The 26534-nt window shown below is 36.8% G+C and overlaps 1 protein-coding gene across 2 annotated transcripts; it reads left to right on the top strand.

Annotated features, from left to right (window-relative positions):
- The first annotated feature begins 718 nt into the window (after nucleotides 1-718).
- Nucleotides 719-26534, top strand: PLRG1 (pleiotropic regulator 1). 2 transcript variants are annotated; one of them, XM_020994061.2, is made up of 15 exons: nucleotides 719-826; nucleotides 5232-5338; nucleotides 8583-8725; nucleotides 9412-9465; nucleotides 12925-13018; nucleotides 16162-16252; nucleotides 18734-18835; nucleotides 19771-19863; nucleotides 20656-20805; nucleotides 20910-21011; nucleotides 21337-21439; nucleotides 22452-22560; nucleotides 24610-24749; nucleotides 25516-25709; nucleotides 26325-26534. In XM_020994061.2, the coding sequence occupies exons 1-15, from the start codon at nucleotides 818-820 to the stop codon at nucleotides 26382-26384; spliced, it is 1551 nt and encodes a 516-aa protein (XP_020849720.1). In that variant the 5' UTR covers nucleotides 719-817; the 3' UTR covers nucleotides 26385-26534. The 2 variants fall into 2 exon arrangements, with proteins under 2 accessions (XP_020849720.1, XP_020849721.1); XM_020994062.2 differs by lacking the exon at nucleotides 719-826 and adding an exon at nucleotides 1348-1430.

The raw sequence follows: 26534 nt of genomic DNA on the forward strand, positions 1-26534 counted from the left end.
ATTGGGGCACAAGTACAAGCACAAGCACCCGAGCACCCCATTATTACGGGTCAGAAATCACACAAACCAGACCAGGTGCCCTGGTCTCTGGTATAAACATAATTATCTAAAGCAATTATATTGCAAGCTTTTCTTATCCATTCGTGTTGGAGGTACAGGCTATGCTGAGCTATGCAAGAGTGCATTTCACTATTATTTAGATTTAGGAGGAAAGAGGTCTGGGGCAAGATTAAGCACCAACTTTTGCTTTTCATGGCTTAAAAGGCCCTACTACCTAAATGGCAAAATAATGTTCTGCATTACACTAAAGTGTTTTGCCCATGGCCACAGGGTGGGTAAGTCTATATGGTGGGTTTCATAGGATCACATATTTGGAGCTGGAAGGGAGCCTCTAGTACCAACCCCTCATTTTTACAGATGAGGAAACTGAGACTCAGAGAGGCTAGCAATTCTCACAAACAGGATTCGGAGCCAGGATTTCTTGACTTCAAGTCACCAGTCTATCCAGGACACTCTATTGCCTCTAAGGAAAACGCAGAGTGCGTTAGCTGGAGCCACCATTAAGCCGGCGGCTGCCTCCAACTGACGGACAGTTGAGGATTTTGCAAGCGCCGCACCTTCCATCGCCGCCTCCGAGCCCGCACGAGCGCAGCCGAAACCACGTTGCCACCCAATGGGCATGCGCTCCCCTGGCGTCACATCCGGCGCCTGCGCCTCCGGCCTCCGGAAGCAGCTACGTAGCTGCGGCGGCGGGAGCTCTAGCCGGACTCCGGAACCTCCTTTCTCCGTTCGCGGGGCGGGCGACGTGGTCGGCGTCATGGTGGAGGTGAGTGACGGGTACGCGTGAGAGAGAGCAGCCGGCCTCTGGGCGCGCGAGGGTCCCGCCCGGCAGCGGAGGCTTCGGCCAGCTGTTTGTCCGCCGCCGGTGCCTGCTCTCTCGGGCTCCCCGGGAGCGGCGGTTTGATCCGAAAGTGAGAGGAGGCCGTGACCCAGGCCCGCCCCCCCGCACTGCTAGAGGGGAAAGGAGGAGGGGAGCCCGCGGGGGCTGGAGGAGTGGGCATGCGCGGCTTCGCGAGACCCCCGCGCTCCGGGCCTGAGCTCGCGGGGCCCCGGCGGGCTCGGTCCCTCCCGGGGCGTGGCTTCTCTTGGGTGCCGCGAGCCCGAGCTCCCTCCCTCCTCCGGGGAGCGAGGCGGTGCTCCAGCCCGGGCCACCCTAGCCGCACCTTCGCGTCTTCCTCTCGGGAAGATGCTGCCGTCCGTTCCTGCGTGATCGCGGGCATGCAGGGATCGGCTTGTGACCCCCTCCACACCCGCACTCCTTCGCCCCCTGCCTTCGTTCCTCGGTTCTCCTAACTCAACTTGGACGGAGGCAGCAGCCTGTTTTCCTCGTCCGTGCACTCTGCCCCTTCGCTAGTGTGCAGGTGGGCATGGTGAGTGGCATCAGAGGTCGTCTTGCTGCTACGGGAGGTTCGCCTCTTTTGTAGGAAATGTCATGCATGGCTCCATTCTTCTGTCTAGTCTGCCGCTTTTGATTACCGAGCTACAGTGTGAAATAGCTGCGAAACTCCTCTATCCATAGGATAGATCCATTACTAGCACCTGCTTAGTGAGTATAAAAGGGACTAGATCGACAGTCTCCTCCTTTTCTCCCCACTCATAAGATAAATGCATTACTGGCAGCTGTAAAGGGAGCTGGATTGCCTTCTCTGATCCGCGGGAATTTTTATAGCGTAGGTCCATTCCTGGAAACCGCAGTGCAGAGCTCCCTACCTGGAGAGGTGGCAGTCTTTTATCACTAGTGCTGGGGTTGTAGCATTGTTTGTGATGTGCTTTATGTAGTCACTATTATAGTGAAAATATGAATGAGAGAAGGCGTTTAATTTATAGGGCCTGCCAATGAGCTGTCACACAAGATTTTTTTCATTTGTGGCAGAACAGGCTTGGAATACAATTTCATAAAGTGGTCCTTAGAGTTTAATGGTTCTATAATTTATGCCATATTTGTGAAGTACAATCAGTTCTGTCCCTATTTGGTGTCACTTGCTGTGGTTCTTAGGTATATGATTAAACTTTAAACTCTGGAATATCTATAAATCACATTTCATGTAGATGAAATCACAGTGATTTCAAGAATTTTTACTTTTTTGTTTAGAATTTGTTATTGCAAGCCCTGTTAAAATTTAATTTTTAAAAATTATATTTGCTACCCTTTTGTATCTACAGTTTCATCATGTAAAACTTTTTCCCACTACATGGAATAATAATCTGTAAATGTGATACTATTATTTACAGTAATTTCAGAGTGAATCTTTAAAAGCAAGAGGAAAACTAACAGTTACAAGTTATTCATTAGAAATTTGGGGTTCAGCTCTACCAGTAACACTTCTGTTAATTCTTTAAGTTGTTTCATCATCAGTACTTCCACATTAGCTTTGCAGTATAAAATTATTGCCTTCCCATTTTGTATGTGATATTTATCATTGACTACTAAGTCTGTATTTTTTGTAAATAGACAGTATTTTTCAAGGAATTTGTTTGTTGCTATTTTCCCTAAAATTAGACTGAGACAAAATTTAGACATTTTACAATATTTATGAAATCAATTTGCAATCACATATAAATTCTGAGAAAACTTCAGAGATTGTCAGCAGAGCTATACCATTTCAGTTTAATAAACATTAAATGACTGCATTACCACATGTGAAGGAAATTGCTGTCACCTAAAGGCTATCAGTGGTATTGAAAGGAAGCAGTGATGTGAACAATTCAGAACATTGTTCAGAGGCTCCTATGTAGCTTTGCTACTCTTAGCAGAACACTGGTGCAAATGACATGGATTAAGACTTTGATCCATTTGTATAGCAGGGTAACCTTGTTCAGTATAGTTTTTCATTGTTACTTTTTGCTTTTAGAATATGAGTGCCTAAAATAATACTTAGCATTTACATAGCTCTTTAATGTTTGCAAAACTCTTTACATGTGTCATCTCATCTGATCCTCACAATAAACCTATGAGGTAGATGCTCTTGTTTATACTCGTTTTACCAATTAGAAAACTGAGGAACCCCCTGAGAGAGGGTCACACAGGTAGTAATAGTCTGAGGCAGGATTGGAACTCAGGTCTTACTGACTCCAAGTCTAGCACTATCCACTGTAACACTTAGCTTCCTCTCTGAGGCCAAAACCTGCTTTTTGGAGGCAGCTTAGAAAATCCTCCTTGCCCTACTGATGCCTTTTTCTCATCTCCTTAGCCTACCTCCAGTTTGGATTTTGGTAGGGTAATAAATGTTCAGTTGATAAGAGTTTCATCAGACTACAGGGAACTGGATACAGTGAGGCAACATTACATCATCATGCCACAGTATCCTTTTATTACTTCTATATTTAAATACCTTTTGATAAATGCCAAGCATTACACGTAAAACCCTGTATCTGATTGCTTACTTTCTTAGGGAGGAGGAAGGGGTAGAATTTGGAACTCAAAACTTCAAAACAAAACCAAAAAAAACCGAAACCAAAAATGAATGTTTCTACATGTAATTGGGGGAAATAAAATATTATTTAAAAATAAATGCCAAACATTGAATATGTTTTCAAGTAACTAATTTATACAGTAGTACCTATTGTGTTTTTTTTCCCTAACATAGCTATTTTCCAGATAATAGACATTTACTCTTTTAGATATTAATATACATTTTGCACTTTAAGTGTTTTGGATGTAAATCTTTGTAAAATATATTGCACATTCCCTTTATTCTTTAAACTGAAACTTTTATTACACTATCAACAGATTTTAACTTTTTTCTTGCTGACTTGAGGTAATCATGAAAATCGGTTATGCTGCAGTATATTGGACTGCATCAGGACCTATCTAATTATTTAGGAATACCTCCAAAGTGGCTCTAGAGTTATGCTTTCTTAGTTCATGTATCTACTTTTAAATTTTTCTGTCCATTCATTGGGTCATAGGTTTAGAACTTTATTACACCATAGATTCCAGTTACATAATAAGTGCAATTTGAATTCAGGACTTCTCCCTTCAAATTCGTTGGACTTTGCCTTACTCCAAACTGCTTTCCAAAAAGATGCTTTTCCCTCATTGTCAGCTGTTAACTTCTTGTTGCTCTCAGTATATATATTTCTAGATTCTCCTTTCTCTCTTTCCTGTTTTTTTTTGTTTTCAGTCTTTCAGAGAGCTAGGAAAACAGATAAGACTAGTAAGAATTTGTGTTTAGTGTAAATGAGCTCTGGGTAAGAGCCTTTGAGGGGTGTGTTTGTAAGGGATGGTTTTTCCATGAGTAAAATGTGTGAAATTTTGTGTGTTGATTATATGGCATCTGTTTTAGTTGCTCAGGAGTTTTGTTTTTTTAATCTTCCAGGTTCTCAGCTGTCATCTAGATAGTTAAGATTATTAAATAATTGAAATGTTACTGTAGTCAAGTGTTTTTTTAAAAAGCAAACCAAAAAACAACCTTTTTCTGTGGCATGTGCAAATATCATCATTCACGTGCTATTTTGTTTCTTGAGTTTATTTGGTTCCTTTGCCCAAAAAAGCAATAATTTTAACTTTACAGGAAGGTAGATCACTGAAAAGGTTATGTTACTTCTGTGTAAATACTAATGAACTGTGCATCATACTTGTATTCTATTACTGATCTGTGTGCTTTATTGTTTTTCTAAGGATGGTGATATACCTGTGCCTGTTGATCTATATCTCTACATTTGCCACACCTCCTTGTGATAGATGCCATTCAGTTTTACAATAGCTGGTTTGGATAGGAGTGATTATAGCAGAATTTGAAGCTGGTATTGGTATGTGAGGGAGTGAGCCCATAATTTTGACCTTCTTATGTATTTTTTTAGACAAAATGGAATGGTCACAGACTATATAAATATGAAACACACGAGCATAACTATAATGTATATTTAATTCACCTCTTTGCAACAGGAAATATAGTGGGTAAGTCAGTTAAGACAGATTAGGGGTATATCCTAGAGACCTTTCCATTTTCCAAAACAAAGCAATTTGCAGAGTTAATCTGAAGTCAGAAGTAGTAAGTATATAAAAGTAGTGTGAGATTGCCAGGTTGGGAGGAATTATTCATCCTTTCTGGAGACTGATTTATTTAATTTCCCACTTTGATATTTTGAAAATTCATATTTCAGTATTTCAGTTATAGCTCTTCCTATTTGTAATTTGTTGTATAAAGTAATAATTTTTTTCTTTTTAGGAAGTACAGAAACATTCTGTGCACACGCTTGTGTTCAGGTCGCTGAAGAGGACCCATGACATGTTTGTGGCTGATAATGCAAAGCCAGTACAATTAGATGAAGAGAGGTAACTATAACTTTTTTTCTGTTAGCACAATATTTAACTCATACCATTTCTTTTTTTTTTTTCTGGATAATTTAATCATTTTATTAATAAGATCAGAAGGTTATTAATAAAAAAAAATGGTCATTTGGCCACCTCTTTTGGACCAAAGACAGTCATGGTGGAGGGGTTCACAGTTTATATGCCCTTTAAAAAGTAGGTGGTCAATGGGGGCTGAGAGTGACCCTTGCAAGGTTGAGTGGGGTCTGACCAAGATCCAAGGAGAGTCAATGGAGTCTCATTATCGGTGAATTCATTCCATTTCTTCTTGAAATGGGGACACTATCACTTGACTGAGTATATTGAGATTTATTGGACATCTATAAAAGATTAGGTTTTGTATGGCAAAACTTAAGCTGATCTCATACTTTATCTTCCTTGTAACATTAGAGAAAAGCATACACTATTGTATAATATCATAAATTCTAAGAATCTCATGAATGCAGTCTGACTCTTCATTTTATGATATTTTATGTATGTGCTTTCAGCTTCCTATTGCTTTCAGAATTCTGCTGAGCAAAAGTTACTCTAATCCATTTCACTGTGTTCCATTCTTCGTTGACATTAGACCTTTGGAAAGAGTTGGGTTTTTTTTCCATTAATCTCTCTGGCCTCCCATTTTGGTCCCAAATTACTGCATTCTAAGTTCTCTTTCTCTGCTTTATTTTTCTTTTTAAAAAGCTCTCCTTGCAATTCTCTCTTGAATTCATTTATGTGTTATTTATAAATAAGTGTTGTAGCTCAAAATTAAATAGCTCATTTTTCCTAAAAATCAAACTTCAGACTGTTCTCCTTTCCCTCCCTATTCTCCAGTGTAATAACAACAAAGTTTATTGTATGGTTTTGATATTTGTAATTCTTTTTAGATTTAGGGAAATGTGTAGAACTTCAAAAATTTTTAAGCTTACAAGATATTTATTAATCTTTAAATCAGGTAACAACTTTTTACATTTACTTTTGTATGTATAAAGGATTTTGTAGCCATATGAATAAAGTGTCACTTCAGCAAGCATTTATTAAGCACTTAAATGTGGGCAAGAAGCTGTTCTAGGGGTACAAAAAAGATTACATATGGCATTCCATTAAAGAATTTACATTCTAATAGGAAGAGATGGGTATACAAACAAGTAGTATGTAAGACAAAATGAAAATGGTAAAGGATGATATTATTATGATAATAATTATTCTTTATATAGCTATGCAAAATTTTCAGAGCACTTTATAGATGTTACCTCATTTGAGCTGCACAGTAACCCTGTGGGTTTGGTTCTATTTTTTACAGCTGAGGAAATTCAGAAATAGAGCAGAAGCCAGAGATATTGTGAAGGTAGAATCGATAGTAGTCAGGAACTGATTGGATATGGGTTTGGGAGAGGGAAGAGTCAATAATGACTAAGTGTGGGTGACAGGCATGGTGACTAGGAAAATGGAGATACTGTGAAAAGAAATGAAAGTTTGGATCAAGAAGGGGATTTAAAGAAAAAGATAATCACTAAAGCCTTGGACAAGATAAGTTTGAGGTACCAGTAGGAAATCTAAAAGGACATATCCTGTAGGCATTTAGAGTAGTAAAACAAACTGGAGAGAGACTAGGACTAGATTTCTAGTATTAGGAGATAAGTTGAATAGATGTAATACTTTAAGCCAAGAAAATAGGTGAGGATCAGAGAGAAAAGGGTCTCAAGAACAGAGCCTTGATTGAGGAAATATCTACATTTAGAGAGTTGAAGGAGGAGGATGAAGCAGCAAATGAGAATAAGGAGAAGCAGTTAGATCGAGATAGGCCAGTTTGGTGGAAGCCATGGCAGCTGTGTAATGAATGAATTAGAAAGGGGAGAGATTGGAGGTAGGGAGAACAGTGAGGAGGCTGTTAGAATAGTTTAAACAAAAATTGGTGAAGATGAGCTAGAGTGGTTGTGAGGTGACCAGAAGGAAGGGGAGGAGGCATCAACTGTGTCATAAGATACAGAAAGCTAGAGAGGATGGTGATAATGAATAAGACATTGGATTCAGCAATTAAGAGATCTTGTTCTTGGAGACACTAGTTTTAGTAAGGTAATAGAGATAGAGGACAAATTGCAGGTGTTTAAGGAATGAGTGGATGGTGAAGAGGTGGATATAACATATGTATTCAACTCTTTCTAGAAACTTAACAGTGAAGGGAAAGAGTGATATACCCTATTGTAATCAGTTGAGTAGAAATAAATATGTGATGTAGAATTGGACTTTTGAAGCTTTTTGATTTTTTTAAAATATCACTTCTAAGATATCTTAAAATTGTTGATGAGAGTAAATTATAAATGTTAAGAAGCAGGGAAAAGTATGTAATAGGCATAACTGATAAAGTATTTAAAAAGTCATTAATAGAAAAATGTAGTATACTTCCTCATAATTGGTCAAAAAGGATCAAGAATATAGCAATATATTGCAAAGCTATTAAAAAGTCAGAGTCAGTAAGCATTATTAAGTACCTATTATGTGCCAGTAGGGTCTGGAGAGTGTGGGGGGAAGTTACCTGACTTGGGCATGATGAAGTCCTATAACTGGAGACAGAGTTAATTTGAGAAGGTGAGGGTTTCAGATTTGATTTCATCTTGCAGAATGAGTTTCTAGAGGTCATGAAGTCTAGAAAAGCAGCTGGGTGGGAAGTGATGACATGAATATCCAGAGAGCCCTCTTTAAAATATCTGGAATATATTAATAAACCCCAAAGTACTACAATGTTTCAAGGATTTATAATTTTATTGGAATAAATATCCAGTCCCCGTAGAAGCAGATTGCAACCTCTCTGTTGCTTAGATAGTCTTCATGGGTTTTTTTATTGGAAAAATTTATAACCCTGAAGCCTGATGATCCACTTCTCTCACCTTCGATAGCCTGGTTCTTAGATTGCAGATGTACATATCAGCTTAGGTAGACCTGCTAGGGCTTGTACTGTACTGGCATAGTCATAGGGGACCTAGAGTCACCTTTACACAGTGATGAGACTTCACAGTAAGAGTTTAGTGGAGGAACTTGGAAATGTATATGAAAAAAGCAGAATAAGTAAAGGTTACAAAGATTACAAATCTCTTTCATTTAAATATTTAGCAGCTTGGATAAATAACGTCGATAAAGTGTTGTGAGGTAGTTGATAAAGGGAAACTGAATTACTGAATATTTTTGATAAAATAACTGAAAATAAGTCATATGTGTTTTCTTTTAATAGTCACAAGCTAAAGATGGCTGTTAAACTTCATACAGAGTATGGTCCTGTGTTGCACATGCCCATTTTGAAAGAAAATCTTAGAGAGAAAGGTGCTCAGAGTACAGTGGATGCATTTGGACATAAGCAGTATCCTGCCAATCAAGGTTAGTGTGTCATTTATAAAAGCTTTTAGACTGTTTTCTGAGAGTTGTTTTAATGAAGCCTGTGAATAAAAAATAAATATGAAACCTAGTTTGGTTAGCCTCTTCCTGGATATAGCCATCAGAGACAAGTAGAACTCAACAGATTTAGTGACAAAAGAGTAGAGACCTTGTTTCCCACAGAGAAGATAGAGTAGAATTCTTTGTGAGTAACTCACTTCTATCTCCATGGTAAGTGATGGTTCCAGTAAGATAAAAAGATGACTTCTCAAAGCAGTATAGGGAAAATGCTTGTAGACATTGAGGAAGCCAACCTGGCTGCAGATGGGAAGAATAAAGTAAGACTACTACATGTAAACCACTATAGGGAGTGTCCTAATAAGGATAGCAACATCGAGATGCCAGTTGCTTGGTGAAGGTACTGATTTGTTGTCCCTTTGAGCAGCATTTTTGTAAGTCTCCAGTTTTGTGTAATAAATGTGCATTTAAGCAGCAGAACATGACACTGTTATATGTGTTTATTGCTTCCCTCATCCCCCCCAAAATAAGGAAAAATTGCCAGTTTCCTTTCTTTCTGAGGCAGAGTGTGTTACCTAGTAACTAGCAAAATGGGAACCCAGTCCCTTGAAGATGCACTAAAGATGTATTGATATTAATTTCATTTAGTGACAAATACCTTTTCCTTTTAGGACAAGAACTTGAATATTTAGTAACTGGTACACATCCTTATCCACCAGGACCTGGTGAGTTAGTTATTAAATATTTTTACGTTATTTTGGATAGAAGGCTATACTTAGTGCCAGGAAGACTTCTTGTGTTCAGTTTTCACACCTACCACATACAGGTTCTGTGTCCCTGGGAAAGTCACTTCACTCCTTAGTTGCTCTAGGTAACTAAAACTATAAGTCATAGAAAAGATGCTGATCAGCCCTGATAAAGGGAGTTAACTATAACAGTGAAATCTCAAAGCTAATATCAGTCCATCCTTATTTTAATAACATCTGGGTGTGGACAAGAGTTGCATAGGATTGTGGTGACCATGAATGGATTGCAGTTTACATTGTTATCAATTTGAAGTATTGAAGTATGTTATTTTCATATAGCTGTTTGCATGATTGGATCAGTGTGAGTTTAGCTACATTTTCCCAATCAGTTTGGCCACTGGACACTTGTAATTGAAATGTATTGATAGAACCCTTAAATATCAGTTTTGTGAGAGAGGTGGGGTGAAGTATGGAAATATGAAAAAAAAAGTTGATGGACTGGAATGGAAAAGCACTTATTAAGTCCTTACTATGTGCAGAGTACTGTCCCAAGTTCTGGATACAAGTAGAGAATTGAGACATAGTGTGTTCTCAGCGAGTCACACTCCACTTACAGGGGTCAACACATAAAGGAGGACTCATGTTCATGTTCAGTTTATGGCAAATAGAAAAACCCAGTTATCTTAGGTTCTGATAGGGGAAATATGAGAGCAGATGTCAAGGTCCTAAAGACTTTGGGGACCAATGGCAGGGTAGATGGTTCTCAACCAAAAGGAAAATATGTTCAAGGCCAGAATGTCTGAGTTCTAAGATACCTCTTCTAGAGGTAGGAATGTGAGGATTTTCATCCAGCTGATAGTGGATGTCATGTACCTGATGGCAACTGGGCAAGGGGTGTTGATTTGGGGAGAGGAAAGGTCCGTGGTATCCATCACTGGCTGTCTCTGAAATGCTGGTTGTTGTGCTGGAGTAAGAGAGGGGAAGGACCCCTGGCTAAAAGCTGGTATTCGTGGCAGAAAATAAGAAGTTAAACCCGTTTTCATATTGGAAAGATTGCTACGTGCAACAATTATTTTGATACAAAATTTCATATTTAATATTGTAGAGGACGTAATGTTGGTAGCATCAGAATTTTTTCAGAAGCAGGTGTTCTCATTCTGCAGAGCAGTAGGGTTGTACAGTTTGGAGAAACTTTCTACCCTTCTCAGGCTGGCATTCAAAAGCTACTTTCACCTAGTCTTGGGCTCTTTACCCAGCCTAGTCTTCCATTACTCTTTATTGTTATCATTCTGCTCCAACTTGTTGAGTCTCCTGTAAATATGCTATGTCTTTGCCTAGTTTTAAGCTTTTGCTCATGCTATTTCTGCCTCTGCTTAAATTCTACTCATCTTGTAAGGTCAAAGGTGCTGTATTATAAAGAATTGGATTCAGATCTTGACTTTGCCACGTTGTGTGAGGTTGGTCAAATCATTTAATTTACTTGAATCTGTTTCCTCAGCTGTAAAATGAATGTTGTACTAGCAGATCTCATAGTTCCCTTCCATCTCTACTTTGCATAATCTCTGGCTTTCCCCATAGCTGCTCAAGGTCATGCTGATTTTTCAGTTCTCTGGGTTTATTTGGCCTTTGTCTCTCTCATTTATTTTGGTGCTTAATCATATATATTCCTTTGATTATTACTTAAAAGCAATACTTAATTACTTAACAGTAACAGGGAAAATTTTTGTACATATTTTCTCCCCAAAGAGAATCTCTGCTTATATATAGCAGGAATTATGTCTTTTTAATCTCTTGCTCAGATAATATTTTAATTGATTGAATGAATTAGAAAATTATATTTTGAAGGGGCAGGGGGAAGTACCCTGGTGGTTAGGAAAAAAAATTTGTAAATTTTTAATGGCTTGTTAGTGGTTAAAATTTAGAATATGGAGAGGTAAAGCTAAAACTTTTTATTAGCTGTAGTGTGTGGGCATTGTGGCACATATTGATGCTCATAACTTGTCTCATAATAAAAGTAATTTCTTAGGGAATAGACTGGTGTGAAGAATATGTTTGAATCGTTTTGCTTCATTCATTTATCAGCACCTACTATGTGCTAGGTGCTAGGGATACAAAGACAAAAAGAAAGTCTAGTTTCTGCTCCAAAGAATCTTCTGTTCTGGAGGGATGAGGGTGAGGGTGCAGCGTAACATTCAGAAAACTAGATACAAAATTAGATGCCTAATACAAAATAGTTTCTGATGGGAATACACTTAGGGGATCAAGATAGGTGTGCTGTAGAAGGTGGCACTTGACCTGAGCTTTGAAAGAAGGTAAGAATTCTGCATAGTGGAGGTGAAAGAGCGTCAACACTCAGAGTATAAAGGGGACAGCCTGAGCAAAAGAAAAAAGACAGTCAGTGCAAGTAGACCTATTTGCCTAGAACATAAAGTACATGAAAGAATAATGTGCTCGATAAATCTGGGAAGGTAGGCTGGAGCCAAATTGTGAAAGGCTTTAAAAGCCAAACAGGAGTTCCTATTTTATCCAAGGGACAAGAAGGAGTATCTTAAGCAGTAAAGTGATGTGGTTAGAATATCAGTTTCACTTTGTCAGCTGTGTGAAAGATGAATTGGAGAGGGGAAAGGCTGGATAAAGGAAGACCAATTTGGAGGCTATTGAAACAGTCTAGCCTAGAGAAGGATAGATATGAGAGATGTTGTGGAGGTAGAATTGACAAGACTTAGCATTAGCAACTCATTGAAAATATGGGGTGAGGTAGAGTGAAGAGTCAGATAATGCTGAAGTTGCAGGCCTGGATGACTGGAACAGTGGTTTCATTCTGGAGCTTCTTCAGAGAAATAAGAAAATTAAGAAAGGTAGACAGAGGGTTTTGAGGAAAAAATAACAAGTTTTGCTTTAGGCATGTTGAGTTTGAAAAGCCTGTAGGACAGCATTCTCTTAGAGTTGTACAATGGGCAGTTGGTGTTGCAGGACTAGAGTTTGTTAGAGAGAATGGGGCTGGGTTTATACAATAGGCATAGAAATTGTCACAAAGAAATGTAAACCTCTGAGAAATGAGGAAGTTACCAAGAATCTGATGACAGGGCCCTTGGGTATGGGTCATGTAAATAGTATTGGAAAGAAATAATTAGCATCTTTCTTATGAGTTAGTCTAAAGCTTACTTTGTACTGTATAGAAGTTTTCAAAGAATGCACTGCTGTTTTTGTCTTAATACTTTATTTTCATTGTTGTATATAGCCTAAAATCTATACCCAGGGAAAGCTATATATCTTAAGATTTTTTATTTTTGTTTTAAAATTTTCTAGATCTTGTAAGTTCTATTATAGCAAACTTTATTATTTCTTTAGCAAACCACTCGTTATCAATGTTAATAATTAAGAACCATTAGCAAAATGCTTGTCATTTTTTTTTTAATTAAACTTTTTCCATTAAAGGTGTGGCTTTGACTGCAGATACTAAGATTCAAAGAATGCCAAGTGAATCTGCTGCACAATCTTTAGCTGTGGCTCTACCTCCTTCACAGTCCAGGTATGAAGATGATGGGGATGGGATCTGACCCCCTAAAAGGAAAAGATCATGTCTTTGGGATCTGGACCCCAAAAAGGAAAAACCCTGGATTTTCCCATGTGGCCCAGGTCCCTGGTGTTCTCCTGGGACAGTCTGCTCTTCCCAATTAATTAACTGCCCTTTTCATTGTCTGTACCTGGCCCCACCCTAGATGTCCACTCCTTGATCCTGTCTAGATCCCAGTCTCCCTTGGCCATGTAGTCCAGGTCCCTGGTGTTCTACCTCCCAGTCACCCCAGCTTACTGGCCACTCCCATCAAGATCCTCCCTAAACCCCTTCTCTCAGTCACCCCAACTTACTTGGCCACTCCTAGATCCCTTTCAGTCTTTCTGTATATAAGATACATCTTGCTTCCCTTAAGGTGCTCAGATTCTTAAGATCCAGCCAATAAAGCAGACTCATCAGGAATCTCGCTCACTCCAGCCAGTGTTGTAATCAGCTTTGTCTTTGGCTGAAAGGAAGCTTGAGTCGAATTCATTCAGGCAGGACCAGTGTGTCGCTATTTTGAGGTCCCAGCACTCCTAAACTTCTAAACCTCAGCAGAGAGAGTATATTTTTTTATTCTTTGTAACTAAAAAATAAATGTTAGGAATTTTGTAATATCCCATCATTCACATTTTTTCATCTCTTTTAAAAATGTATTCTTTTGATGGTGATGAACCATTATCTATTGTCCGAAATCCAGTTAAGCCATGTTTGGAATAGTTCATCACCACAAATGCCATAGGGTAATGAAATTTTTTTTTAAGCAACTGTCACTTTTGAAGATCAGCTTGCCCTACTGAATTATAAAAAGGATTATCCCTACTTTGGGTGGCATAAGATTCAGGTCTTTATGAAGTATTTCCAAAGTAATACCATCTCCCCCCCTTGATTTTTAGTATTTTCACCTCCTTAGTTACTCAAAACTTTATTATGTTTTTGTACTTGGTTATATATATTCTGAAACTGAGATCCTTGAGTAAGTTATGTTGTAGGTCAGTCTAGGTTAGTGGGACCATTCTTCTGTAACATCAAACTAAGGGGGTAAGAGATAATCCTGCTGCCATTCTGTTTCATGTGATTGTTTCCTGTTAGGCACTTGCCAAAAGAAACAGAATTATATTCCCTTCTGTGATGGGGATCCTACTCTTCAAAGGAAAGTTACCTTGCTATAGGACCTTGCCTAAGAATTTAACTCACTAAAGCTGGGGAATTCCCCTAGAGCACCTGGTATATTAATTTGAGTACAGTATGCCTTCACTTAGACAACTGATAGCATGGCATGGTTGATAGAGACCTGACCTTGAAGTCGGGAAGATCTGGGTTCAAGTTCTGCCCCTGATAGATACTGGCTTTGTGATGACTGGAGAAGTCACTTAATGTTTTAAGCAACTCTGTTAGACTAGATGTGGAGAAGGTGCTAACCTGCATTGAAGAGTTTCTTCATTTCTTCTTCCCAGTAAAAATCAATAAAATCACAAGTCCAGACCTTATCCCTATCTTTATGTCTTTAGTTCCTGTTGTTCACTGAGTTACAGATTGAATCATATGATAAATTATGTACCCTATTGTACTTCCTGTACTACAATTTACCTGTTTGAAATTTCTTTGCTGTGTTAAATTAATTTTTCTGTTTGTCTTTGTTTCTGCCCCTCCTTCCCCAATAACCTTTTCTAGTCTAATAAGCTACCTCAACTTTTAAAAATTTCAGATTTCGTTTGAAAAGACATTTTTAGATTGTCTTGTTCAGTTTGACAAGGATTTGAAGTATTGAATACATTTATAAAATCTTTACTATAGTAATGTTTTCATCTGATACTTTTCTCTTATCCCATCCATTCTGTTCTAATATAATCAGTGTTCATCCCTCTATGCTAACATAGGTGAAATGTGATATTGTTGCCCGCAACTAGGTAGTACACCAAACTGAAAGGCGCGAAATAAACTTGAGACGTGGGCCAGGTGGAGCAGTAGGAACGGACTCAGTTTATTCATCTGTGGGTACAGGATATGTAGAGAAAATCCATTCTGACTTCAAAGAGTCCTCCCTGTGAGACACTCCCTGAAACATCTGCTAAGGATGTGATAACATTTCCTCCTTATCAGAGTTCTTAGATAGGGTTGTAAATTCCAAGACCTGGCACCCCCCCCCCCGCCCCCCCATAGAGGAGTGAATATGTAAATCTAAGGTTCAAAGAGTGGGAAGGAATGTCTTAGGAGCCTCTTAGCAGGGAGAGATTTGGAGAGCCCTGCTTCTTAATTATTGAGCCGTTTGGGTTAAAGCCTGGGCAGAGGTCAAACTGTGTCCTGGATCTTAAACCCTTATCAGACTCTTAAGGTTGGCCCTCTACGTGATATAACAAAAATGGTAGCTCATCTAACAGTCCTTTACCATATTGGATTTTGTTAAGTGTCTTTTTATGGATGTGATTGATCACAGCACTGAATCTGATACTGAATCATGCTGGAAATTGTCTTCTTAGACATATAAACTGAAGCTAAGCATCTTCTTCCTTTTAATTTTGGGAAAAATTTTGGTTTAAAAAAACTTTCTGAATTACAGACTACATTGGTGTATTCAAGGGTAAAAGAAAGGTACTTGGAACTCAGCAAGATAATAAATACTATTAGCAAGCAACTTTAGGGATTGTGTTGATGAATATTGAAAACTGGGTTTATTTATGATGTCGTGAGCTTAGAAAAAAATTTGTTTTATACATTTGGAAGTTGTATTTTTTTAAAGCTCTTGTGGCTGTTCATTTATTTTGTTTAAGAATCTACCTGCCAAAGATGCTGTTAGTCTTGTTAAGAATGTGTCAACACTGGACAGAGAGCTAGATTTGGAATTTGGATTTCTAGCTTCAAGTCCCAGTTCTACCCCTTACTACCTTTGTAATTCTCAGATAACCATTTAACTTTTCTAGGCTTCAGTTTTCCTAATTTGTGAAATGATAGGGTTAGTCTAGAACACATCTTAAGTTTATTCCAGCCTTAAATTCTGATCTTTTTTCTCAGGGAAAGAAGTAACCGTAATGGTGTACTTCCCAAAATAATTTTTTAAAATGACATACTTATGTAGAAATCAAGTAAATTTAATATTTAAAATGTTGTTTTCTCTTCAGGATAGATGCAAACCGTACTTCAGCTGGTGTAGGTGATATTTACCGGCATGCTGGACTTCCTGAACGTTCACAGCCACCTGGGTTGGCTATGGTAAGTTTTCCTATTGCAAAGACTCCTGGATATGTTATTTACAGAATCACCCAATTTTAGAGTTTGGTGAGATTTCAGATTCCATGAAGTTTAACCAGTTCCTGACCAGGAATCCCCTCTACAGTAGCTCTAACCAAATTGTCTGTTAGCCTGTCCTTGAGAAATGAGAGGTAGTGAGGGGAAACCTGGTGCCTTCTAAGGTGGCCCATTCTGCTTTTGACAGCTCTCCCTGTTGTGAGGTTTTTCCTTATCTCCAACCAAAATCTCCATCTCTGTACCTTGCATTCCTTGCTTTTAATTCTGCCCTTTGGATAATCCTTCAGATGTTTGAAAGATTGCTATCAGATCAATCCATAATTGTGTTTTCTCTAAGCTAAACATCTTGATACAACATTGTCTTTAGTCTTTTTACTATCCTGGTTCTACTCTTTAGGGCATGTTCCATTTTTATTGATGTCCTTCCTAAAATGTGTGTCTGACATTGAATTATAGTATAGCATGGAATTAAACATGTTGTCTCTCATGGTACCATATTAAACTTTTTCCCCTCCCCATCCTACTTAATTTCTTATATATAAAATCTTTGTAGCTGTGATGTTCTATTATTGTAACAATAATAGTCCTCTGGTGCTTGCTGTTTCATTTCTCTTTGATTCCAAATCTTATTTATAATAGCTAAGAAATAGAAAAGTTAAGTGGAGGATTCTGTAGTGGAAAAAATACTAGATTTAGATTCTGAAGAATCTAGATTTGAATGTACCTAAGTGACCTTGAGTAAAGCTTTAGATAAGTGAACTTCAATTGAAATCTATGATCTTATGAAACTCCTTTTGGTAATATTAAAAAGTAAATGCCAATTTGAATTAGCTGTTAGTGTATCTCAATATTCAAATTCCTGTTTTTGTTAACTTGAATTTTTAAAAAAAGTTATAATTATTGTGAAGATGCACATATTAGGAATTCCCAGTTCCAAAATTCCCTTTACTCATGTAGATTGAAGGTTATTCTGTAATTTCTGTGCTTAAAGAGCTGCCTGGGGACAGTGAGAAGTTAAATGATTTTCCCAGGGTCACTTAGCCATCAAGTTACAAAGGCATGACCGAAGCTCATCTTCCCAAAGCTGGCTCTTTATCCACTATTCTGTACTCCATCTGATTTTTATTAAGTACCTTTAAAAGTATATTAATAGTCACGGAAAAGAGGGAGGTAAATTTGATAGTCATTTTGGTATGTTCAAACTATAGTCTTCATAGAAAAATCTCCAACATAAAAAATTTATTAAAGTATGTTAGCATTGTATCTATTCAGTTGCATTACATTATCTTATGCACATTTTTGGTATTTGTATACACATCCTCTGTATGTATATATCATAGATATTTTAAACCAGTGGTGGGGAACCCTGGATTTAGACCATAGAATTTTTTTTTGCCATAAAAAGATTAGCCTGGCTAAGTATAGAGAGGTATATCATTAGCATGTTAACTCCTGTTTGAATTTCTTGGCTATGGCAACTCATGATACAGATTTTTAAGAAACATTTTGGTGGGTTGTATGAGTGTATGTATATCCACGGATTAGATTATTCTGACATCTTCTTCCTTCAAGAGTGAATTTGTTTTATTTATCATAGTCTGATTTTTTTTTTCCAGTGGCAAGGAATTCAGTCACCATAGGTTAGGCCCATAACATTGTGGCTCCTTTCTTCTGAGAATATGAGATATTAATATCTCATGCTCTCATTTGAAAGGCAGGTATTTAAATCTTCAATTAGATGATTAAAGAAATTTAGGTATAATCCTTTGTGCTCAATCAGTATGATTTTTGTATGAATCCAAGTTCCTGGAAACCTGTTTCAATTGTATTTTAGTTTTCAAAATTTGATCTTTAGGTTTGCTTGGTTTACTAAAAGTTTACTAAAGACAGTTTCAAGTATTAACTTTAAAAATACAGTCTGGAATAGCAAAATTGAAATTAATTTTTAGTATTAGAATTTTATACACAGTTGGGAAAATAGCTTGTCGGCATATTATTTCATTAAGTAAAATGTCTTAATAACATTGTGCTGTGTTATTAACACTGCTGATTGTTCTCATGATTGCACAGAAAACCTGATTTAAATTTTCTGCTTCTTGCACCAGGAATAGTTGTCTGCTGATGGTAGCCAACTCCATTCACTTATTTAAAAGTACCTTTTGGAAATCATCCCATCTCATTTTTCATTTCGTAGAATGTTAAAGTTAAAAAGGATTGTAGATCATCTAATCCTAGCCACAAATGAGGAAATTAAGGTTCAGATAGGAGAAATAATTTACCAAAGGTTATATAAGGAGGAGACACTGAAAGGAGGGGAGGGGAGCAGAATAGATCCCAGGTGTCCTGCCTCTCAGTCAATCTTCCTGTGATCACCCTTAACAAAGGTAATGTGAAACCTCTGAAATATGAAGTAATAATGGTGTAAATCTTGGGTTCAACGTCCAGGCTATGATGGAAGCTGGTGGCACCAAGAATGCTGCAGTGATGGCCAAAAAGGCACCCACAATGCCTAAACCACAGTGGCATCCACCATGGAAACTGTATAGAGTGAGTTTAAAAGCTATTGTTATTCTATGTAAGCAATACATATAATTCTCTCTATCTTTTACTAGTGATTTTGTAAAGTGACAGTTTTTCTTTACATTACCAGTTTATCATTAAGAATTAGCTTAAATTCTGTTACTGGTACAGCTAAGTGGTGCAGTAGATAAGAGTGCGGGCCTGGAGTCAGGAAGACCAGAGTTCAAAACTGGCCTCAGACACTTGCTAGCTGTGTCTCCCTGCTTAAGTCACCTAACCCTGTTGGCCTCAGTTTCCTCATCTGTAAAGTGAGTTGGAGAAGGAAATGGCAAACCACTCTGGTATCTTTGCAAGAATGCTCCAAATGGGGTCAAGGGTCAGATACAACGGAAATGACTGAAGAACAACAGTAGCAGGAATAAGTTCTCTTACTAAAGTAGATGGTAACTCGACATACTGCTCAATAGAATGTAACTTAACTTTTAAGAAGACACTGTGACCTTCAGTTTAGCCATTGAAACATTTCCCTGTAGACCTTTTAATTGCAAGTTTTATGAGAAATGCTTGTTTACTACTTGTGAATAGAGCCTAGAGGGAAAGCTTTCTTTAATTATAAAAAAAAAACTTTGCGGAAAAGTTTTTGGATTCTTTTTTTTTTTTACAATAATGATTTTCTTTTATTTTTTTCTCTAAAGTAAAAGTTTTATTAGCTGTGATGATATCTGGACAAATAGGGGTTAGTCAGTGGTGGTTATAAACTATGGAGATTTAAAGACTGTTTAATGCATTGTCATGTATTCTTTGTTAGTAATAAATTCATAAGATTGAAAATAAGACAAATGTTCAGATAATAGATTATACACATTCCAGAAGCAAGCATTATGGAAAGTCATGAAGCTGATTAAAGTGGAAAAAAACATGGAATTTTGTCTCGATTATATATGCTTTGTTTGCTCTTAAAGGTCATCAGTGGACATCTAGGCTGGGTCCGATGTATTGCAGTAGAACCTGGGAATCAGTGGTTTGTTACTGGTTCTGCTGATAGGACTATAAAGGTAAACATTGATTAAAAAACCTGAACCTTTTTAACTTTGGTGTTGCCTTGTGTTTTTACTAAATTAAACTGTCTGTGCTAAAAACAGGTTCAAAACAGGTTCTTTCCAACTTACTATATTCATGTATGGAGAGGATTTTGTTCTCTGCCGCAGTGTAGAATGCCTATCAATCTATGTGAGTGGATATGAATAATACTAGCATTTGACCAGTAACCTATCTATGCACTAGATACTTTGTCTTCTCCTAATTCCCAGTGCCTTCTTTTCATCTTAGCTAGTCTTGGTCTTCATAGATACCCTGGGTTTGATTTTATTTTGTGTCTACAGAGGATTGGCGTAGATAGCTTGGTAAAGGGGGTTGTTGAAACACCATTTCATTCTTTCTTTTCTGTTTGTAACTTGGTGAGGCAACAAGTCATAAGAATGTGTGTATGGAAACGCAATATACATAATAGTTGGACCATTGACATTCATGGTGCCAGTTTTATGGGCTAGGATATTTTTTTTTACTCTTGGTTGTTATCTTAATATGTCATTTTATTACATTAATAATTTCTTGAGCATTAGTGGGTTTTGTTTGTTTTGCTTCTGGAGTCTTTAATCTGATGCCAAGTGTTTAATTGCCTTGAGATTTAATCTTTGTCTTAAAAAAATACATAGAATGTTTATTTGCTGTTTCCTGTTGCTTAATCTTATTTGGGGTCCTGGAATGATATATGGATAAGATTTGGGTGAAAACTTTTATGACCTTCTGAATATTAGCTTTTGGATTTTTCTTCCCTTTGAATGTAGATCTGGGACCTGGCTAGTGGCAAATTAAAACTGTCATTGACTGGACATATCAGTACTGTACGTGGGGTGATAGTAAGTGCAAGAAGTCCATACCTCTTCTCCTGTGGAGAAGATAAACAGGTGAAATGCTGGGATCTCGAATACAATAAGGTAATTTCAGCTTGAAGTCTTAAAGCATGTTTGTATCTTCTCAGTTTTGCTAAAAGACTCTTTAAATATTGTGATATGATACCGTGTTTCTGTGTTTTGTTTAGGTTATCAGACATTATCATGGTCATCTGAGTGCAGTGTATGGTTTGGATTTGCACCCAACAATTGATGTACTTGTGACTTGTAGTAGAGATTCAACTGCACGGGCAAGTAGAACAATATTATATGTTTATTTCTAAATAGATTATATCTAGTACTGTGTGAAAGTTACTGATTCTAAAACATTTGTGTATTGCTTAGTGGAATATAAGAAAGCTATTGTCTTGATTATTTAAAACTGGAAGAGCATTTTTTTACTAGATTTTCCTTTTCCCATTTGCAAAATTCTCTATGCTATCTTGTTGCAACATGCTTGTGTCATGGTATATGTTAAATGATCTCAAGATTCTTCTAAACAATTCACCCACTAAAAGAATTAAAAAGTAGAAACCTTCTTTATTCCATGTTTTAACCATTTTTATACCTTCATAGATATGGGATGTGAGGACAAAAGCCAGTGTACACACGTTGGCAGGGCATACGAATGCAGTGGCTACAGTAAAGTGTCAAGCTGCAGAACCACAGATCATTACAGGTCTGGTAGATATTTCCTAAACTGACAACCTTAATTACATTTTAAGTGGTTATTCATATGTTAGTGAAACATTTTCTTTTATTGTGAATCCTGATTTGTAATTTGTTTGTAACTGGCCATCACAACACTGTTGTGCATTTCAAGTTGTTGTCAGACTTAAAATCAGATGATAGTAGAAACTAAGATGAATAAATTCCTTTTCCTCTTATTGTGAGGAATTGAGTTTTGGAGACATGCTTAGTAATGGTTCAGGTTTTAACTCCAAAACCAGCAGTCAGTAATAGGATTCATGTCTTTTGTCAAATGTTGATATTATTTGTATCTCCTCTGTTACAGATTAGGCTGAAAAGGTCAGTACATCATACTGATGTGTGGCAGGCAGAGAAGCAGTCAGTTTCTTTTTGCTTTCTGAAGCTTTTGTTTATGCCATCATTGCTTTTTGAGAATACAGGTTAATTTTTGTTTTATTCATCTTCATATTCTTAAGAAAGGCTCAGCCAAATTCACATCATTTCTAGTTTCCCTGCTTTGTATTTTCCTGCGTTAAGTGAAAGATATAAAAAACAGTGCAGATTTCATGTTTCTGTTATGAATATGTATAAATCATATCCTTCATGGAATAAATTATACTGTGTGGCTCTTAGTAGTTGTTACTATGTTACAAAACAATTCAAAAAATGCTTTCGCCTTTTTGTGTTCCATTAAGTTAGATTTATAAGCATTTTTTCTTACCAATTGCATTTTGCTCCACCTCTCATCAATAATATGTAATAATAATGCTACTTATTTAAGAATTCAGTGTTTGAGAGAGAGTGGTACAGACCATCCTGGGCTAAAGTTATTACCAGGATCAGTAGGGAAGTTCATCTTACGTTATCCAAGAGGAGATAGAAATGAATAACATGATCAGTAAGTCTGTATTTAGGTTCTTTTGCATGTATGTCTGTACGACACTTGATGTGATAGTATTTACAATTCATATATTTAACTTCTGTATTCATTTTAATTGTAGGAAGCCACGATACAACCATACGATTATGGGACTTAGTGGCAGGAAAAACACGTGTCACGCTAACGAATCACAAAAAATCAGTTAGAGCAGTGGTTTTGCACCCAAGACAGTAAGTTTATCAGGCTGTGTGAACTCTGTTTCTTTTTCAGAAAGGTTCTGTACACTACAAGATCCACAGGAGTACGCTCTCAGCATTCACCCTAGATTTTTCCCTCACTATCATTTTTAATACTGTTCCATTTGTAGACTGAAGTCTTTCATTTTCAGTTTTTGTTCTTTATCCCTTCTGTAGTAAAGAAATGTATGCATTCTAAATGAATTATAAAGCTGATTACAATTTAAGTCCTACATCTCAAAAAAGGGGTTTAATTGTACAGTGTTCATTTTAATGTTGTGCCCTTAATTGAGAATCAGTGACCTTTTTTTTGACAGAAGCTCATGTATGCAGATACGTTATAGACTAAGATAAACTCTAGGGCTGTCCTTATGATTACCAGAATTAAGAAATTCTGATATGTGTAAATTCTGTAAAACTGTAAAGACAGTTATAGAATAAATTTAATTTTTTTTATTAGATAATGGTTGGTGAAATTATCAATTGTTTTGAATCATCAATGTAACTGTCACACTTCATTGAGGGGGAGGCGAGGAGAATCCAAAGCTGATTTTTAGCCTAAGAGAAGCTATTATATTCAACTAAAGCTACCCAAATCAAAGTTAGAACTATTTTTAAGTAAAATAAAATAATTCTCTGAACATACTTCTGAACTACTACTGCTTATGGATATCTTCAGAAGAGAAACTCAGAAATAACTTTCTTCGAAGTTTAAGTAATTTCTTTTCTCCTAAGATTGGACCCAGTGAGTAATAGGAAAGAATAAATAAAATTATATTGGTATTGTTTCTGCTCTAGAATCTTAGAATCCTACAGTTGGCTGTTGAACTATGTTCATAAGCATAAAGTTTATATACTATAGCATTGTTGATTGTCAGTTGATTGTCATTGGGAGTGTTGGTTTGTTGTGATTACAGTAGGTGGTGAGAGTGTTACCAGGGCTGCCCTAAGCAGTCTTCCTCACTCATCCCAGTCTGTCATCTCTACATCTTTTCCCTGCTTCCATATTTCAGGTGCCTTTCCCCATTAAAAGCTGTTCTAGAGAAAAGAACTAGTTTCAACCATTTAAATGCAAATTGTGAATTGAAAGGCTTTATTCCTTATTTTCATGTCTAGCAGTATTTTCTTTCAGGCTTCCTAAGTTACCACTTCCAAAAGCACTAACTACTTCTTGGGCAAGATTTTTCTTTTCTAAAGTTGACTGTTATGCACTAAATAAAATAAGACTGCTTTCACTTCTTTGGACATTGAATGGCACAGAGATTTGACTTCTGAAGGCTTTGTAGCCAAAAATATATTTTATTACATATTTATGAAATTTAATTTATATTTTATTTGTTGTTTCATTTTTATACTATTTTTTAAAAATCACAGAATTTGTTATGGTTATCATTGCATGTGTGACACTGCACTAAGTTATAAGCAGTGTAGATAGAGATCTTGTCTTTCATATCCTCATGACCTGAGGGGAGAGAAAATAAACATGGGGAAACAGTAGTAGTAGCAACACTGGAAATGGCCTTTGAAGATAAAAAGAAAACTTCCTGAAGAAGAAAAACACACTATTACGGCTAGCAGTATTTTCCCCAAAGATATCCTTAGCTTCAGAGCCTCTGACATCTTCCTGTCTGCCCCCACCCTCCAAAAAATGAAACCAAACAGAACTGAAAACTCCTCTGCCAATTGTACAAAGATAACTATTTGTGCCACCTATTGCTCTGGTGTGATGTAGGGTTCTTCAGGTCTTCAGTAAGGAAGGAAAACTGTAAGCTCTCAGGACTAAAACTCCTTTATAATACAAATTATTTATCACAGTTGCTTTAAATATAATTTCAGTGTCTTGACAATTTGACCCATTTGTTCTGTGAAGAAAAGTATACTGCATGAATAAAGGAATGTAGCTGTGGCTTCTGTAGATGCGTAGATATATAGATGTGTAAATAGCAAGCTACCTGATATTAACCTGATAATACTAAATCAAACATGATGTGTGACTTCATAGACTTGTACTTTCCTTTCTTATCTGCCTTAATCTTTTTTCAGTTACACATTTGCATCTGGTTCTCCAGATAATATTAAACAGTGGAAATTCCCTGATGGAAACTTCATTCAAAACCTTTCTGGTCATAATGCTATAATTAATACACTGGCTGTGAATTCAGATGGGGTGTTGGTGTCTGGAGGTAAAATAAAACTTTTCTTTATATTTTCTGTATCTGAACTTTCTAAGAGGCTCTCATTATGGTTATGGTATCATTTATTATTTTAGTGAGTTGTTACAAAATAAACACCTTAGTGCTTCAAAAGACTTGTGATTTCATTGGTAGAGTACTCAGTTCATCAGCCTGTATGATAAATGTTGCATATCTCAGTAGATAGTTTCATGAGTTGCTATAGCCAAAAAAAAATTAATCACCAAGTGGCCCCTTGTTTGATAGGCCTCTCTAAACATAAGGAGATAGGTCTCTGATAGTAGGCCCTCTATAGGGTGTCCAGGGCCCATGTGCAAAGTGTTTTCCAATTTTTAGACGCATATAGTTCATATACTATAGTTTAAATACAGTGAAGAATTTCTTTATTGCCTAATCAGGTATATCTAATAGTGTTGCCTTTCAAGAAAATTTTGCACATACTTAACAGTGAAAATGGATTGGTCACTTGTTACACCAGCAGGCACATTTCAGTGGTTTAATTCTAAGATTGTTAGCTCTGGGATTCTGTAGAGAGCTAAATGGTTTTGAGATCCGGTACTCTGGACTGAATATTTATAGAGCAAGATGACAGGTTGGTCCATGTCCATTGAGAATGATTTAAGGAGTTCTGAACAGGGCATGAGTAAAAAGAAGTAAAGACATTAATATTTTCTGACAGGTGCCTTTCTATTTGCATAATTGCCTAAAGACATCATCATGATTTGTATTTAATATCACTTCTCTCTTTGGCTTCAAGCGGATAATGGCACTATGCATCTTTGGGACTGGAGAACTGGATATAATTTCCAAAGAGTACATGCAGCTGTGCAGCCTGGATCTTTGGACAGTGAATCAGGAATATTTGCATGTGCATTTGACCAGTCTGAAAGTCGATTATTGACTGCAGAAGCTGATAAAACCATTAAAGTATACAGAGAAGATGATTCAGCGGTATGTTTTTAAATGATCATTTATGCTTAAATCACAAAATCACATAATATCAATGTATGTTTTCCAATATTAAAATTTCAGTAATAACAAAATGGAAAAATGCTTATAGCATAAAAGTGACTATCATTTTGAGTAGTTCCTGGTTAGATATTTCTGGTTCTGATTTCATTTCAACCAGTTATTTGGTCATTTTCCTGATTGTGGTTCTTGGTGGAAAATCTTGGCACAATTCTTCTTGTAAACACTGTGATTGGCTACTACCAAAAATTAGCGATGTTATCTTTGAAATGTAGAGATCAGTGCTATCATAGGATATAATGTCCGTTTGAAAACTTAATGGTGCCTTATATTTGATTCTCTTCTAGCCCCTTGCATAGTTCTATGCACTATAGGCTTATAATAAACAATTGGTAAAATTGGGATTCAAATCAGATGTCTTCAGTTTATCCTTTAAAAACAACAGTAGTTCCTCCTCAAGTTAAAAGACAAACTTGAAATGCTAAATGGTTTAGTTGAAACAAAGACTTTACTGCAGTCAGCACATTGAATCTTTATTATATTATTTCCATAGTCAAATTTTAATCTAATTTTTTAAAAAACTCTTTACTTTTTTAGACGGAAGAAACTCATCCGGTCAGCTGGAAACCAGAAATTATCAAGAGAAAAAGATTTTAAAATGGCAACGTGTACGTAATTGGGCCATTGTTTTCTTTTGGCTTTTATAAACGCATTCAGTCACATTGTGCTCTATATAGGACTATAAAGCAGAAACTCAGAAGTCATTACTGCTTCATCACATTTTACAATAAACTCCCTTTTTTCTTA

This window comes from Phascolarctos cinereus, unplaced genomic scaffold (genome assembly GCF_003287225.1).
Source record: "Phascolarctos cinereus isolate Bilbo 61053 unplaced genomic scaffold, phaCin_HiC Scaffold_9;HRSCAF=440, whole genome shotgun sequence".
NCBI lineage: Eukaryota > Metazoa > Chordata > Mammalia > Diprotodontia > Phascolarctidae > Phascolarctos > Phascolarctos cinereus.